This window comes from Sinohyriopsis cumingii, chromosome 1 (assembly GCF_028554795.1).
Source record: "Sinohyriopsis cumingii isolate HCF-2022 chromosome 1, ASM2855479v2, whole genome shotgun sequence".
NCBI classification, from domain to species: Eukaryota; Metazoa; Mollusca; class Bivalvia; order Unionida; family Unionidae; genus Sinohyriopsis; species Sinohyriopsis cumingii.
The window spans coordinates 112,527,309-112,543,748 of NC_142961.1; the positions used below are offsets into that span (position 1 = coordinate 112,527,309).

Below are 16,440 nucleotides of genomic sequence, written 5' to 3' on the forward strand. Positions count from 1 at the left end.
TAAATTTCTCCAGTAGGACTGCAGCAACATCCGGAATAATGATGTAACATTGCATAATACCATCATGCTCACATCATCCACAGTTGATTGCATCATTTTCTGATGCAATGCAATACTAATGCCATGCGGCTGCTGAAGTAAGTTGACGTCAGCAGTGTACTAGACATGTGTAGGCCTATTATACTAATGCCAGGCGGCTGCTGAAGCTGACGTAAGCAGTGTACTATATAAAGCCCAATCAGATAGGTTCAGCATTTAAAATATTTTAGACGTTGTGCGAGACAGTTCAAGCTACTGTTACATAAAACTTATTATTTTATCCATTTACGTACAATAAAGAACAGTAATGCCTCGAAAGTGTGTTAATACCGCGGACAATTTTTGCTATATTTGTGGGGAAGTGACATTTGCCAACCAGAAGAAAAGTATCAATTCTCAAGTGAAGAAGGCATATCATCTTTACTTCGGATGCAAGGTTGGTGACCAAGACAAGCCTTGGGCTCCGCATATATGCTGTGCTACATGTACAACACAGCTTTCACAGTGGTTGAATTGCAAAAGGTCATCAATGCCGTTTGCAGTCCCAATGGTGTGGAGAGAGCCAAGCAACCACCTAAATGACTGTTACTTCTGCTTGGTTCCTCCTCTTTCCGGCGGAATAACGAAGCGAAAGAAGTCGAGAATAGTCTACCCAAACATTCCGTCTGCATTGAGACCAGTTCCACATGGTGAGGGACTTCCTATTCCAGAACCTCCAGCAGAATATTCTCTTGATTCATCTGACGAAGACAAAGGTGAGTCGACCTGTTCTTCTCCTGGTCCATCAGCATGCAGTGATCCAGATTTTCACTGTGGTGCATCATCAACCCCACACAGAATAACACAGGAAGAACTAAATGACCTGATTCATGATTTGGACTTATCAAAGAACAAGGCAGAATTGCTAGGATCAAGACTCCAACAATGGAATCTTCTAGAAGAAGATGTCACAATTACTGCATATCGAAAGCGCCACCAGCAATTGGAGCCTTTCTTCAGAAAGGAAAGTAATCTGATATTCTGTTCCGATATTGAGGGCCTCATGAATGCTTTAAAAATCACTCATGACCCACAAGAATGGAGACTATTTGTGGACTCTTCGAAACTGAGTCTCAAGGCTGTGCTTTTGCACAATGGAAACATTCTTCCATCTATTCCAGTAGCGTATGCTGTCCACATGAAAGAGACATACGATAACTTAAGGCAGCTACTGAATTCCATTGAGTATAACAAGTACAGCTGGCACCTCTGTGGTGATTTGAAGGTAGTTGCCCTTTTAATGGGACTGCAGCAAGGATATACAAAATACATGTGTTTCTTATGCGAGTGGGATAGCCGAGCAAGGGAAATGCACTACATGAGGAAGGAATGGACTCACAGGCAGAATGTAGCCATTGGAGAGAAGAATATCCAACACCCAGCTCTGGTTGAGGCTCAGAAAATCTTGCTACCACCCCTTCACATCAAACTAGGTTTGATGAAGAACTTCGTGAAAGCCATTGACCGGACTTTGCCAGCATTCCGATACCTGCATGAAAAATTCCCTCGACTCAGCGAAGCAAAGATTAAAGAGGGAGTTTTTGTGGGTCCTCAGATTCGAGAGCTTTTCAAAGATGACCGGTTCAACAACTTGCTGGAAGGTGACGCGAAACAAGCATGGAATGCTTTTCGCCTAGTTTCTACAAACTTCCTCGGAAATGTTAGGGCAGAAAACTATAAGGAACTAGTAGAAGACATGTTGATGAAGTATAAGAAACTTGGCTGCAATATGTCTCTAAAGATTCACTTCCTTCATTCCCATTTGGATTTCTTTCCTAGCAACTGTGGTATTGTTAGTGATGAACACGGCGAACGTTTTCATCAAGATATCGCAACAATGGAACAAAGATACCAGGGAAAATGGTCCACTACAATGCTGGCTGACTACTGCTGGACACTCCTCAGAGATGCTCCCGAACAGCTGTACAAGAGACAGGCGAAGAAATCTAAGATGTAGTCAATGACTTGATTTTTTATAGGTAGGCTATTACAGTTGACCTTTTACTACTGGAATGCATTTAGTTATGTAAACATTAATTTCTTGCAGATTACAAAAAAACTAGAGCCAATTTTGCAATTTGACTGTCATATTCGTGTTCAGCACATAAAAATTGATAAGAATTGACTAATTTTATTTCAGTAACATGACTTTTGTAAAAATTTGTTGTCCAGTGTTACCTGTGACTGTTGGAGAAGTGACGTCTTTACGTATCGAGGGTATTTATTTATTACTAGGCAGTGATCTAGCCGGAGTTGTGATCCATCCATTTATAAATAACAAGCCATGTTTGGATCAGAAAGTCAGTCCTATTGAAAAAGATCCCGCATTTATGCCCCGTTTGTGCAGTTATAAGAGTTATGGCAAAACGAGTCCTTGAGAATGGTATTGATTAGGAAATTATTCCTTTAACTGACACTTTTATTATTCAAGCTTTTGACGAGGTCATTTTTACACCAGGCATGGATAAATTAAGAGGTATGGATCACAGTGAATCTCCTTTTACTACTCATTCTCTTTATACTAATCAGGGTCACAAACAATAATCACTCATTGACGAAAAATAACAAGATCCTTTGATTTCGTGTTTGTTTCAGATGGCTATTTTCGAAATTAAAGCCACAGAAGTACCTGTTTGGTATTTGTTAAAAATGAAGTGGTTATGAGAATAGGAGACCACCCGAGGTATCCGCTGGTCAGTGAGCTGTCGAGTTGTCGTTTTGATGTCATATCGATAGGACATATCTTAGTCTAATCCATGAAATTCCCTTGACTGGTCCTTTAGGAATCAGTAAGACTTATCACAAGATCTTGAATAATTTGTATTTAATGAGAATTAAAATAAATACTGTAAATTTTGGCATACTTCTCAAATGGTAGGGAAACATAATCAGAAGATATCTAATGTTAATCTGAAATCTATTCATGCATTTGATGAATGTGTCAATCCGTTACCTAAGACCAAAGAAACCAATATAAAATCTTTGGAAACTTGTTTGTTTAGGACTTGATGGCCTTTCTGAATCTGTCCAAGCTGATCACGGGCGAAATTTTATGACTAGAATTTTCCGACAGGTTATGCATGAATTATTCATCCAAGAGTTTAAATATTCTGCCTGTCACTTTGACGGTCAATAGGAATCGGAAAGATTTCATAAAACTTTGAAAAACTTGATTTGGAGATATTGGAGATATTACTTTGATAAAGAAGACGTTTGGAATTTTGATATTTGTTAGCTTTTGTTTGCTGTTAGGAAAACAGTTCAAGAATCCATGGGCGTTTGTCCTTTTGAACTGGTTTTCGGACATACTATTCATGGACCATTGATGTTATTAAAAGAGAAACCGTTTTCAAATGAAGATTCAAGATAAATCTTCTTGTCTATATATTTGGTTTTAATTGTAAGTTTTGGGGGTAAAGTTTTGGCTCTCTAGCCCATGGTTCAAAATCCACTTCTTGCTAAATTGTACGGTTTTTATACAACTGAAAAGAAAGTAAACGACTTAATGTATATCATTAAAACTCACGGGAGACGGAAACAGAAACAACTTTGTCACAGAAATATTTTAAGGATTTTTTAAAAAATAGAGATAGCAATGTTAGTTATTCAAACACGCAGCCTGACTGTAGTAACTTTGTTTAACCAAAATTCGGAATTAAAAAATATTAAACAAGCTGGACCCGAAATGTGTTTTTCAATAAATTTAATTGTACCTTTCACACACAGTGATGATGTAAACGATGAGATGTAATCTGACTGTAGTGAATTTTGTTTAACCAAAATTCGGAATGCAGAAATATTAAACAATGTGGTCTAGAAATTTGCACATCTACAACAAAAGAAAGGAAACGATCTCAAATAGCTATTATATTAATATGAGCACTTCCAATACAACAAGTACAATTTATTATGACCTTGCGACTGTAGATTCTACACCTGTGAAACAGCATCCTTATGGGACGATTCCATTCAAACAAGAATATTTGAAGAAAGAAATTCAATATTTACTTGAGAAAAGCAAATGGGATTCATCGTGTATTCTTGTGTCTAAACCAGATAATACACTTCGCATGTGTACCAACTATAGAAGAGTCAAGAGTCCCAACAAACGGATTCATTTCAAATGCCAAGAATAGAGGATTGCATGGACAAAATTGGGAATTTCTAAATGTGTCACCAAATTTGACCGTTTACAATAATTCTGACAAATTCCAGTTGGATATTATTAATATAAGGTGATTATCTTTGGAATGACGAATTCTCCGCCGACATTCCAACGTTTAATTAACATGTTATATCTGGTTTTGACATTTGTGACGTGCATATCAATGACATCATTATTTACATCGATACATGGAAAGATCACTTTAAAACCATTATATAATCCATGGATCAACGCAGTGATGCAAATCTGGTGGTTAATTTAGGTAAGAGTGAGTTTTGCCATTTGTATGTCACGTTTTTAAGACATTGTCAGAGAAGGTCAAGTCAAGCCTGTAAAGGTCAAGGTCAAGACTATTTCTGAATTCCCAATGCCTATTAGGAAAAACAACTCATATGATATTTGAGTACGGTTGGATATTATCGGAACATTTTCTCTGATTATTCCATAATTAACGAACGTCTGACAAATTTGTTGAGAAAAAAATCAATGTTTCATTGGTCTGACAAATGTCAGGAATCTTTGCAATCTTTGGAAAAATTAAAATCCATACTTAAAAGTGCATCATTTCTTTCATCATCAAATTTCAGGAAATTATTTAAAATGTTTCTTTATGCAAGTAATGTAGGGGTTAGTGGAGTATTTATTAAAGAAGACAAAATGGCACGGTATGATATTTTGTTTCTAATAAACTTTAAATATGTACCATATAAATTCCAAAATTGAGAATGAATGCTTGTCTTTGATATTGGGTTTTGCAATATGTTGAGGTGTATATATATGTATATATGTATGTATATATATATATATATATATATATATATATATATATATATATATATATATATATATATATATATATATATATATATATAGTGATATATATAGTGTATGTGTTTAACTTTTGTTCGTGATTGTAAGTTGTAAGCAGAATGTTTACATAGTATTTTAGTTCAATGCCAGTCTTGTTTACATTTATAATATGTTTTCTGTTGAAATCTTCACAATCTATTACGATGTAGGTCAGGTGAAAATGTGTGTAAATATGGATTTGATAAGCAAATAATTTCATTTCTGTTTAGGTCAGTATGCGGAAATATATTCTGAGCAGAGTTAACAGCTGTGTTTTGGAAATCAGATAGGATTCATGAGAAGTTATTTATTTTAATTATTTATTAGAATTACTAAAATGCTCATTGACTTTTGGTATAACATAATGCTTTGGAATATTGTGAACTCATTCAAAGACACCGTGGATTGCATAAATATTTTAAATCAGGAGATTCAATACATTTGGAATTCATTCGGAACATTTTTAATTTTTGGACTGTTGATAGAACAGTAGGATTCTTTTGGAATTTAATGTACAAAAACTGCCTTTATTGTTCACTTTATATTGTAGAGAAATAAATTGCATGTTAATTTTACTAAGGTTGTTCGTTTCACTTTCTTTCTGTTACATATTTTAAGGCCTGCGCACGTCACATTTAATATTTTGTTGACCTTAAATGAAAATGGTGATGATCTGACATCCAATATGTGGCCATCTTGAAAATCTTATTCAGGCTTCTCCTCTGAAAAAGAAAGTCACTCTGATATAGAGTTTTCATCTGGAGATTTCTTATGAAAATTACTAACTCTCAATATGGCTACAGTGGTAGAGTTTTCATCTGGACATTTCTTTTGAAAATTACTAACTCTCAATATGGCCACAGTGGTAGAGCTTTCATCTGGAGATTTCTTATGAAAATTACTAACTCTCAATATGGCCACAGTTATGACTGTCTTGAAAATATTGTTATCACTACTCACTAAGGCGTGGCTATAGCAGCGTGGAGTTTAAACCAATCGACATGGTATGAGACCTAGTTGGTCCTTAATTAAATGGTGACAGTTTTACATCCAATTTAGGTGCCATGCCGGCTGTTGTCACTACTCTCTCGAAATGGATGTTAATCATGACATGGAGTTTTGATCAAAAGACTTCTAATATCTCTAGTAATTTTGAAGATGATGATATTTTTCAAGTATGGTTCATAGAGTATCCCAATTGATGCCACTTTATATTCTGCACTTGTTTAAATGCTTTTTTTTGTTTGAACATTTTGACTGTTATGTTGAAATTTTGTATATGTATACGTCTCAAAATTTTATTATTATGTTGGCATTTTCTACACGTATACATCTCAATCCTTTTCTTGTCTGTATACATATTAAATGAGCCAGTCATTTTATTCTCATTTTCTTTGTCATCAATAGACCAAATATCAAAGTCTTCGTAATTGATTTATTTAAAAAGCAAACTCTTCGATGTATATTTCACTGCTACATTTTACAATTGCAAAAAAATGTTATATTGTCTTGGGTGTTTTGTGAAATCCCATCTTCAGTATCTAAATCTTCTGTGGCTGGCAGTAGACTATATTATAACTCCACCACTTACGATCCACTTAGAATAATATTTCTACGCTCCGGGTTTTTATATTTTTGCTTTTTGTGCAGACTGTATCACGCTTTAAGTATTTTAGCTATAAGATTAATTTTGTGTTAGATCTTACATGCTTTTTTAAATGGTTTATTTACGTACACTAGATTTTGTCATGTTTTCTGCATAAGTGATGCAATGATTTTTATATATATCTCACGTTCAATAGATCAATTGCTACGTTTCTAGCAAGTTAGTTCTATGATTATTTGTCATTCAGCTATGACATGTCCTGATCATTAACATTCATTCCATTCCATTGAGGACAAAGACGTCGGCCAGGTAACATCGGCGCTGTTCTCTAGGGGCTAACAGAACAAAGGGTGGAAGCTCACAGCAAGAGCAACGTTCTCCCACATGCTGCCAATGAACAATGAAGCTAACTAGAGGGATTGGCACCAGCCCTACAAGGACAGATGTATGCAGTGGGTAGCATAGCAGGCTGCTGAACGCTTACTAACCTATCTCAACATAATGAAGCAAAAGAACTTCATTACGAGGCCAACACTTACTACCATTTCTATCGGGTTGGAACACCACCAGCGAGAAGTCAATGGAGGCCAGACCAGGACAGCTGTGGGTAGAATCAACTGAACAAAGAAATCGGCCAAGATAGTCACAAAAAAGGGTCTGCAAGAACTCCTATGGTCCAGACGGGAAGGCATCACTCTACGGCTAGCCGGGGTCAGGCCACCGCGAAGACCATTGGAGTAGAGCTGACTCAGAATTGTGACCCTGACGTGCAGCTGACGACCCAAGAAGATTTCAGCGATACACTCAGGTGTGAAAAGGCCATGTATACTATCGATATTGCCTGAATGGTATGCAGTTACCATTTTGGCCTTGAACTGCTTTTGATTACATCTCTATTTATAGTTCTAATTTGATCATTTCGATACCACCATAAAAAATTCTTACTTTACTTATCGCTTATGCGTGATACAAATTTTTGAGTCATTTTGACTTAACTGATTGGTATATTTTAGAGAAATTATGTACAATTTATACACAAAATTCTAACTTCATTAAGTAATCATTTTTGACTTATTTGATTTGATTAATTGCACATGTGGCTTACACATGATTGGTGCTTTAATTGTCCATTAAAATAGCTGGACTAGATTTGGTTATGTACGGGCTGGCATTTGAGGGCTCTGTGCGTTTGCGTTTGCTACCAGGTACCTTTCCTCTCCCGGACCTCCTGTACCATGACGGAGATGTGAAACCATTTCCACCCGTCAAACCCAGGTGTCCCGATGTGACGTCATAGTAGCGACCAATCGCAATGGGCGTCACATACTGCTTTGGTAGACACCTGGATCAGTTGAACCGACTGACAAATTTCTTGAGAACATGAGTGTGTGCTGGATCCATTCCCACTCCTGGAAACCCTCCATTTAGGTCATTAGGGACTAATTGTCCCACGACCCGAGGCTAAATTAACAGTGCTGTTTGAGCACATTAACGCCTGGGGGATGTGGCTCTAATTCCTTCCCCCAAGAAACAATTAGCATCCTCCTATGCATGAATTAACCAGTGGCACATGCACATTTGTGCGCACGCCACTTAAATCCAATAAATTAATCAATCTTGTTTAGACCCAGTCAGAACTATTGTTTGGACCACGAACTTTATTTTTGATCTCTTTTTAGTGACCAGTTTTAGATACTAAGATGGTTCTCAACTTGTATGGAAAAATAGTACGGAGGAACCAAGATGCAAATTGTGAATTTCTCGATCTGAAATACAAGGCTCATACCGACAAAGCTATAAAACTGGAATTTCAAATACCATGCGTGCTCTTTTATATTAAGATACAAAGCGATGCCTTCAGTTAGGAAATTTGCAGAACTGGTACATAAAAGAGAAACTATGTTTCTAGTATCATGACACTCCATTACTAGTTTACCGTTATGTAGGATATCCGCACCAGAAAACCGATATTTATTGTTAGTTGGGCCAATTAAATATAATGCGGTAAGGATGTTATATAACAGATAATAAATACATAGCTTAATTTTGTTGTGTTCAAGCCTGAAGATTTACGTTAATAGTTAACAATATTTCATATTTAATTTGTTTTCTGGTTCTATTAAAAACACAACAATAAATGTTTTATAGAATGCATAATGTATCAGTTTTGTGTTGGAGTGATCTATGACAACAACGAAAGCTTCCGGGATATTGATTAAGTTTCTAATAGGTTTGACATTTTAGTCTGTGTTATCAGTACTCATGCAAATCGATGAGCGAGGTATAATTTCAAAGTTCCATGATTGCTTTCTTGTCGGTCTTTGATGTAATACCTGCACTTCAAGCCTACATTTATTGTTAGTAAGACGATTTAAATATAATGAAGTAAAGTATTTATATTTTTGTGAATAAAGAGTGGTTTCGTTTATATTTGCATGAAAGTTTACCACGCACAGTAGATGAAATAAATATCTATGTTAGTCCATAAGCTATAAATAATACATTTCTGGAATGTACGTCTCTATTTCTGCTATAACACATAGTAGCAAATGTAAGTCAATAAATAATATATTGTGTTGGAGTCTGAATGATCTTCGTATACAGTCCAAACATTAGTTTGATTCAACTTCTCTTCACTATATAAGAGATTAGATACTGGTCTAGGAAATGGGGTGGATTTTTTAAATATAGAAAATATTACTGGTGCAGTTGTAACATGTCACAATAGTATAAGATGTTCAGGTCGTATTTATTTTAAATAAAATGAGTGGTTCAGAAATAATATGTTATAGAGATACGATATTTTCGTTTTATTTATTCTTTTAAATAGTCTGGAATGCCCATCACCCTCATCACTACTGTTGTGCGGACAATCAATTTGGAATTAGAGATTTACACTTTCAAGAGACATGGAAATCGGTACAAGATAACAATCCAGATAATCGGCATTCTGCGGTATCAGGTTATGGCTGGTGAAAGTTAACCGAGGCAGATGGTTAATTGTCACAAACATATCCAGCAAAGAAGGAAACGAACACCGTTACCTTTTTGTTCCTCTGGGCTATACAGATAATGTGATACATGACTTGCATACTTTAAAAATTAAAAACTAAATAAACCATGAATATTAGCATAATTTACACAATATTGCAAAGTTCATAGTATGTCCATTGTTATGGCAATACAAATAAATGAATACAGACGGCATCAGTCAGACATATTAAATAATGATTCTTAAGCCTTCTGTCTGGTCAAATATGATTATTTACTGTTCTTTATTATTATTATTGTTGATGATTATGTGATGTTCTTTATATTATGATAAAATATACTTGTAATATATCTTTCATACATTAATTAGACTTTCATTTCAATAATTATTCCCAAATAGGGATATTCAATTGATTTTTTACGTCCTCAGTCTCTCAGTAACTAGTGAAGCCACACTATGTATGTAAGTTTAACTTTATAGATTTGGGGGTCATTATGTCCAAGATGAAGGATTAATTGGATTGTGAAGGATAAAAAATGATTCCGCAAAGTAACATTAGCTCTACAAAACAAGTGTTGGTTAAACTATGTCTTGACAACGTAGCTTCGCCAAAAGATTATGGATGGTTTACATTCAGAGTTTTTTTTTTTTTTAAAAAAATCTTATTGACTTTAGGTCAATAAGGTTTTAGGACAAGTTCACCGTCATGAAGAGAACACGTGGGTTCTGCACAATGACATTAGTTACAGATCACGTACCTTGACCAAGGTTTGCGGAGGGATTGTACTTAAGGCATGGAAGAGACCTATTGCTTTTGAATTTAATAAAACCCCTTAGTAAACAGTACTATGACAAAATAGAACTGGGTTTTGCAGAATAATATTCTTTACCAGAGTTAGAGCCATAACCGATTTGTGGAAATTGATTGCACTTAGAGTTATAAAAAAGCATATAGATCCTGTAGTCAGTGTCAGGCTCATAGTAAGTCTAATAAGTAACTAATATTTTCTGGACATTAAGTCTAGTTCCAGACCACATACTTTGACCATAAGTTCAGGTAAATGAGACTCACTGGCAAAACTCTCTAGAGTGAACCAGGACTAATAACCACCTAGTAGGCACATCATATGCCGTTCACGGTGCACTTGTTTTGGGGTTTTCTTTCATGACCAATTGGGGCCCCGAGTGGCCGAGTGGTCTAAAGCGCTCTCCGTTACGGATCATTGCCATCTCACCTCTGTCTGCGTGGGTTCGAGTCTCGGATTCGGCTAATGTGGGTATGTGAGAAAGCTGGCCAGTAGCTTCTCGTGGGTCAGTGGTTCTTTCCGGGGTTTTCCCGGGTTCTTCCTCCACCATTAATACTGGCCGCCATGTATAGCCTATCGTGTGCTGAAAAATGGCGTTAAACCCTACAACAACAACAACAACAATCATGACCAATTGCTATCACTCAAAAAGTACAGTTTTTGAATGGAACGAAACGGCGGTAATTCTAGCTCATTATCATCAAAATCAACAGCAATAACTAAAACAATATGTTTATGTATATATGTATATGTATCTATATATGTATCTATTATATTAGTAACTTTTATTAGTAACTTACTTTTGCATCGGTAGAATGCTTATTGTGTCAATACAACCCTGGTATAAAGTTCCTTGCCATGCAGTGTGTATATATATATATATACATATATATATATATATATATATATATATATATATATATATATATATATATATATATATATATATATATATATATATATATATATACAAAGAGAGAGAGAGAGAGAGACAGAGACAGAGACAGAGAGATAATTTATTCTTGTTTACATAGTCATACAATCAAGATTGATTTTCAATAAAGTAGAGTTTCTCGAATGATAATAGTAGAGCATTCATAATTGAAATGGGCTGTTTGAGTTATTGACCTCAACCCCCTCAACCCTATGATCAACACAATGGTTACTAAAATAGTTTCGATGATCGTCAGAAACCCAACACGCCGTTTATTATCAATCAATATAATAGGAAAGTAGTTTATAATGCATTCAGTCAAACAAAAACCGTTAAACACACATATCACGATATATTGCAAAATGCTCTACTATAAACATGACGGTATACGAAGTAGCGGGGGTGGGGGTTGAATGGAGTTCGCAGGGTTTTGGAATGCAAATGGTGCGCCAGTATTATTATTATTACATTTTTAAAAGAAAAATCATCATTGAAAGCCAAACTTTGAGCATATGACCACGAAGTCAAATTTTAATAAATCTTCTTTGCTTGTAACATAGTGAAACCAGGTGGGATTCAGGAGCACGTGAATGAGTTGTTAAATTATGAAAACGATGATCAGAATCCTTGACAACTGTGAAATTCTGCAATTATGTATTTTGATATTTCGTTAGTTGGACCCATATGCATAGTTAGTTTTTGCCCATATTAATTTTTTTTTTACACTTTTAGTCACCGCTCCGGTGGTCTAGCGGATAGAGCGTATGCCTCTGATGCGGGAAGTCGAGGGTTCAAACCCTGTTTCATAACAAACACTTATAAAAAATGTCACTAACAGCTGCCTCGCTAGGCGCTCAGCATTAAGAGGTTAGTCTTAGGATCAGTCGGCCTGGTGTCAGGATAATATGACTGGGTGGGACATGATGCTACATGTCTGCGGCATGATGCCCCAGTGCTAGACATCACTATAAACTGCCATGCTGCAAACATCGTAGCGATATGACTGAAAAATTGTGAAAGCTACGTTAAAAATCCAAATATCCTTCATACACACACACACACACACACACACACACACACACACACACACACACAGATTTTTTTAAAGTCTGACTTGAAATGTTGTGTTCAAGATGTTTGGAGACTATGTGGCCATTTTCTGTGAACAGGTAGAAACTAGTTTTGCGAGATATGCAACCAGTTCCATTTTCTACAATCTTTAAAGTGACCATGACATTCGCCACCTTCAGCTGCTTATTGATTACTTTTGTCGGTAGCTTTGACTCGCAGTGTAAGCAGATTTTTATAGAACTACTCGTCACATTGGTACATTACGTCATAAACGCTACATATGAATAAAACTGCATGTCTATTGGTCACAAAGTTACATGTTGTAGAAAGAAGACATGAATAGTTTTATGTTATGTTTTTAAAACTCGAAATGTGGCCATATAACACGGATTCCCTGCCAATATAGCGCAATCGAAGAAACTATGGGTCAGTCAGATGAAACCATAGATTTCTTAGTCCAGCAGGGCCATAAATCGGATTGTTTTAATACAGAAACAGATATAAAACATCAGTGTGGTAATATTCTTTTAAATATACAGCCCTATCCCAGTTTAGTTTTAATCCAAAGGGTGCACAGTGAAAAGCAGAACTTGTGACGTCATAAGCAGCATAGTTAAGTCATATCAAGACAAGGTAAGTCGAAGATAGCCTGGGCTTAGAAACATAAAACACGAGACCTGTTTCGATTTCAATCCAGTCCTTCAAAAGTTAAATAGCAGAAAAATTTATTGAGCATATTATATATATATATATATATATATATATATATATATATATATATATATATATATATATATATAAATTCATGATGAAACGGCACATTCCCAAGTCACAAAGGGATCATGACTCAGTGTAACAGGGACTATAACTTACCCCAAATTTGAATATTGAACTCCATCAAGACGGTTGTAATCTAACGGACAATGTTAAATTTTAGTCCAAAAGTCTTTCAACATTTATTGAAAGGTAACTAAATTTTTGACAGACGGATGGCGGTAATGATACATGAGGGAAGATTTGTATTTTTAATCCATTGCCGAAAAGTCCTTCAATATCTTTGTCATGTCAAGCAAGGACAGTTAACAGCTGAACAATAAATACATATTTTATGCCAATTCAAAGAGAAAACAGCAAGTGTCAAACGTGGCAGTGTGAATTCAACCTTTCTTGTATCCGCATGACAATTGACGGTAGCAGCCTTGAAACAAAATATTCAGAGCTGAAAGTGAACATTATAATTACAGAAGTGTACACAATTATACCAGTAAGTAGTGAAGGGGGGCACTTTACGTACAATGGGAATTAGCATTAAAAACACCCTTGGGGCACTTTACGTACAATGGAAATTTAACATGGAGAAAAATCGTGGGGCACTTTACGTACAATGGGAATTTAACATGGAGAAAAATCGTGGGGCACTATACCGACAAGGGGAATTTAACATGGGAATAGAGTTTGGGCTTGTTTAGGGACAAGGGGAATTTAACATGGGATTTTTTTAAAAAAAATTTTTAAAAAAGGGGTAGGCAATTCAAAAGACTATCTCTTTTCGAGAAATATGGCTGGCCCTGAAAAGGGCCTTTGGGTTTTCTTCTTCTAATTTCTTCTTTTCCTCCACCAACTTCTTATTTTATCTCCAACACTCTTTCTCTTCTTTTTTTTCTCCTTCTCTTCTTTCTTCTCTTCCTCCTCTTCTTCTTTCTTCCTCTTCTCATTTTCCTCTTCTTTTTCAATTTTTTCGTTCCATGTTCTTATTCTTATCTTTTCCTCTTCATCCTCCTTCTCCTCCTTGATCTCTTTCATGACACCACTAATCTTGTCCTTTGCTTTCCTTAAATTGTTAATTTCCATCTTTACACGATGGGGACTATAGGAATAATGGTCTTCAACGAGTCTTATTAGCATCTGTTCCATTATTCCTAAGTTGTCTAAAACGTCTTGCAAGGTTTGTAATTTGTCCATTTGGTTTGACGCCATCTTCTTTTTATTCTTTGCAGAATGGTTTGAACGACGAATACTGTGGGTTCTTATACGAAAAGCGCGTACGTGAAGGAAAACATCCCCCTAAAACATAAAATGGATCTTACCTAGATGATGACCGAACATCGCGCGGACGTGAAGGAAAACATCCCCCACTTTCTCATTTCATATAATATAACCCTAACTATACTCTCCACATTTGCTAAGAAACCCATAATCTACTATTCACACAAACATACCTGAGCTCTTACCAACACACAAACACATACACTTCCACTATTAATAAAGAGTTAGTGTTTATATACACACTACTCTACCTACACACATTGGCAAATTGATCGCTATTTCTTTTCTAGAGTATTGGGTAGCCCTGAAAAGGGCTGTTTTGTTTGGAACTTCATGGGCACCTGGTTAATGGTGGCACCTTCCAGGCCTGGCGCCACATACGCATCTTATCCCCCAGTTACTTTTTACCTTTTGGGGGGAGAGAGCAGAGGCAGGATATGTCGCTTCAGAATCCCAATTTTCGCTCTCTGGGATTTTGAAATTTTTTCTCTCCTTTTCCTCCTCCTCTTCTTTCTTTCTTCTTTCCTCCTCTGTTATCCTTCCCTCCTCGACAATGGCTTCCGCGGCCAGTTCATTTAATATGCGCCTGGCATATTCCAGATGCACATGAAGCTCCAACAGTTTCTCAAGTCTCGTGTTCATTTTTTGGTGTTGATCAATCAACAAGGGTAGCTGGACTGCCGAACGACTTTCAATTTATACTGAAAGCGCGGACGTGAAGGAAAACATCCCCTAATAACATAAAATTCATCTTACCTAGATCATGAACCAAAAAAAACAACAACGCGCTGACCTAAAAGAAACACTCACTCACTTTTTATTCTACCCATCACTATTGTAAAATTTTTTTATAAATCACTTCAATAGACTATCCACATACTCAAAGCAATCCAATCTAATCCCAAATATACACCTCAAACACTAAGATAATATATCATTTTAATCTACTATCCACACCAACTTACTTTTAGCTCTTACTAACACTAACACACAAACACACAAACACACAAACACATACCCTCACATTTTTTAAGAGAGAGTTAGTGTTTATTTTCACACTACTCTACTTACACACATTGGCAAATTGATCGTTATTTCTTTTCTAGAGTATTGGGTAGCCCTGAAAAGGGCTGTTTTTTTGTTTTGCTATGGCATTCTTTTTTTAGTTTCTAAGAATGCGATGTCCTCTGAGGATAGACTTTCTGGCGATAGGTCTGCTTCTTCGGAAAGAGAAGAAGAACTCTTTGGTGTCGATACGGCAATCGACAAAGCCTCTGTCAGCTTCAGGTTGCTGCTGCTCTTGTTGTTGTTGTTGTTGTTGCTGCTGTTGCTGCTGTCTCTGAAGTCTGTACTTCTCTGTCCATTCTTCTTTTTCCCTGTTCACTTCTTCTCTGAAGAGCTCTTCTATTAGGTCTTCAGTGATTTTTAACATTCTCACATTCTCTGTTTCTTCTGGCTTCGGTATCAGACTGTGTCTGACCCTATGCAAATTCACGTAGGCTTCGTTGAGCTTAGCTAGTTTGGAGCACATCTTCGTAGGAGGATGAGTCGACAATGGATGGTTAGACTGGGAACAAACCGGTTCTTAAAGTTAAAGCGCGGACGTGAAGGAAAACATCCCCCACACGGTTTTCGAGCCGCAACGTTCATGAGAGGGATAGTAAGAAATGAAAGAGCATCAATCCAACATTCTTATAGCTAAACAAAAGACAAAGGCATTTTTTTTTCAAAACACAACATTTTTTATTTAAAAATCACTTAACACTAAACAACAACATTTTTAACAATAATCCAACACTATAACATCAAACAATTTTCTTCAAATCACAAACATTTTTTCTTCAAATACTAACTACTTTGAACAAGGCTGACAACGTTGTGAATGAAATTGTG

General features: G+C 36.1%; 1 protein-coding gene across 1 annotated transcript in view; it reads right to left on the reverse strand.

The window, feature by feature from the left end:
- Window positions 1-5,237: 5,237 nt before the first annotated feature.
- LOC149807632 (thioredoxin-like) overlaps window positions 5,238-16,440 on the reverse strand; it is a 39,521-nt gene continuing 28,318 nt past the window's right edge. Inside the window, exon 4 of the mRNA XM_089969007.1 lies at window positions 5,238-5,814. Within this exon, the coding sequence (XP_089825133.1) occupies window positions 5,728-5,814 (87 nt within the window). The 3' untranslated portion in view covers window positions 5,238-5,727. The remainder of the gene's footprint in view (window positions 5,815-16,440) is intronic.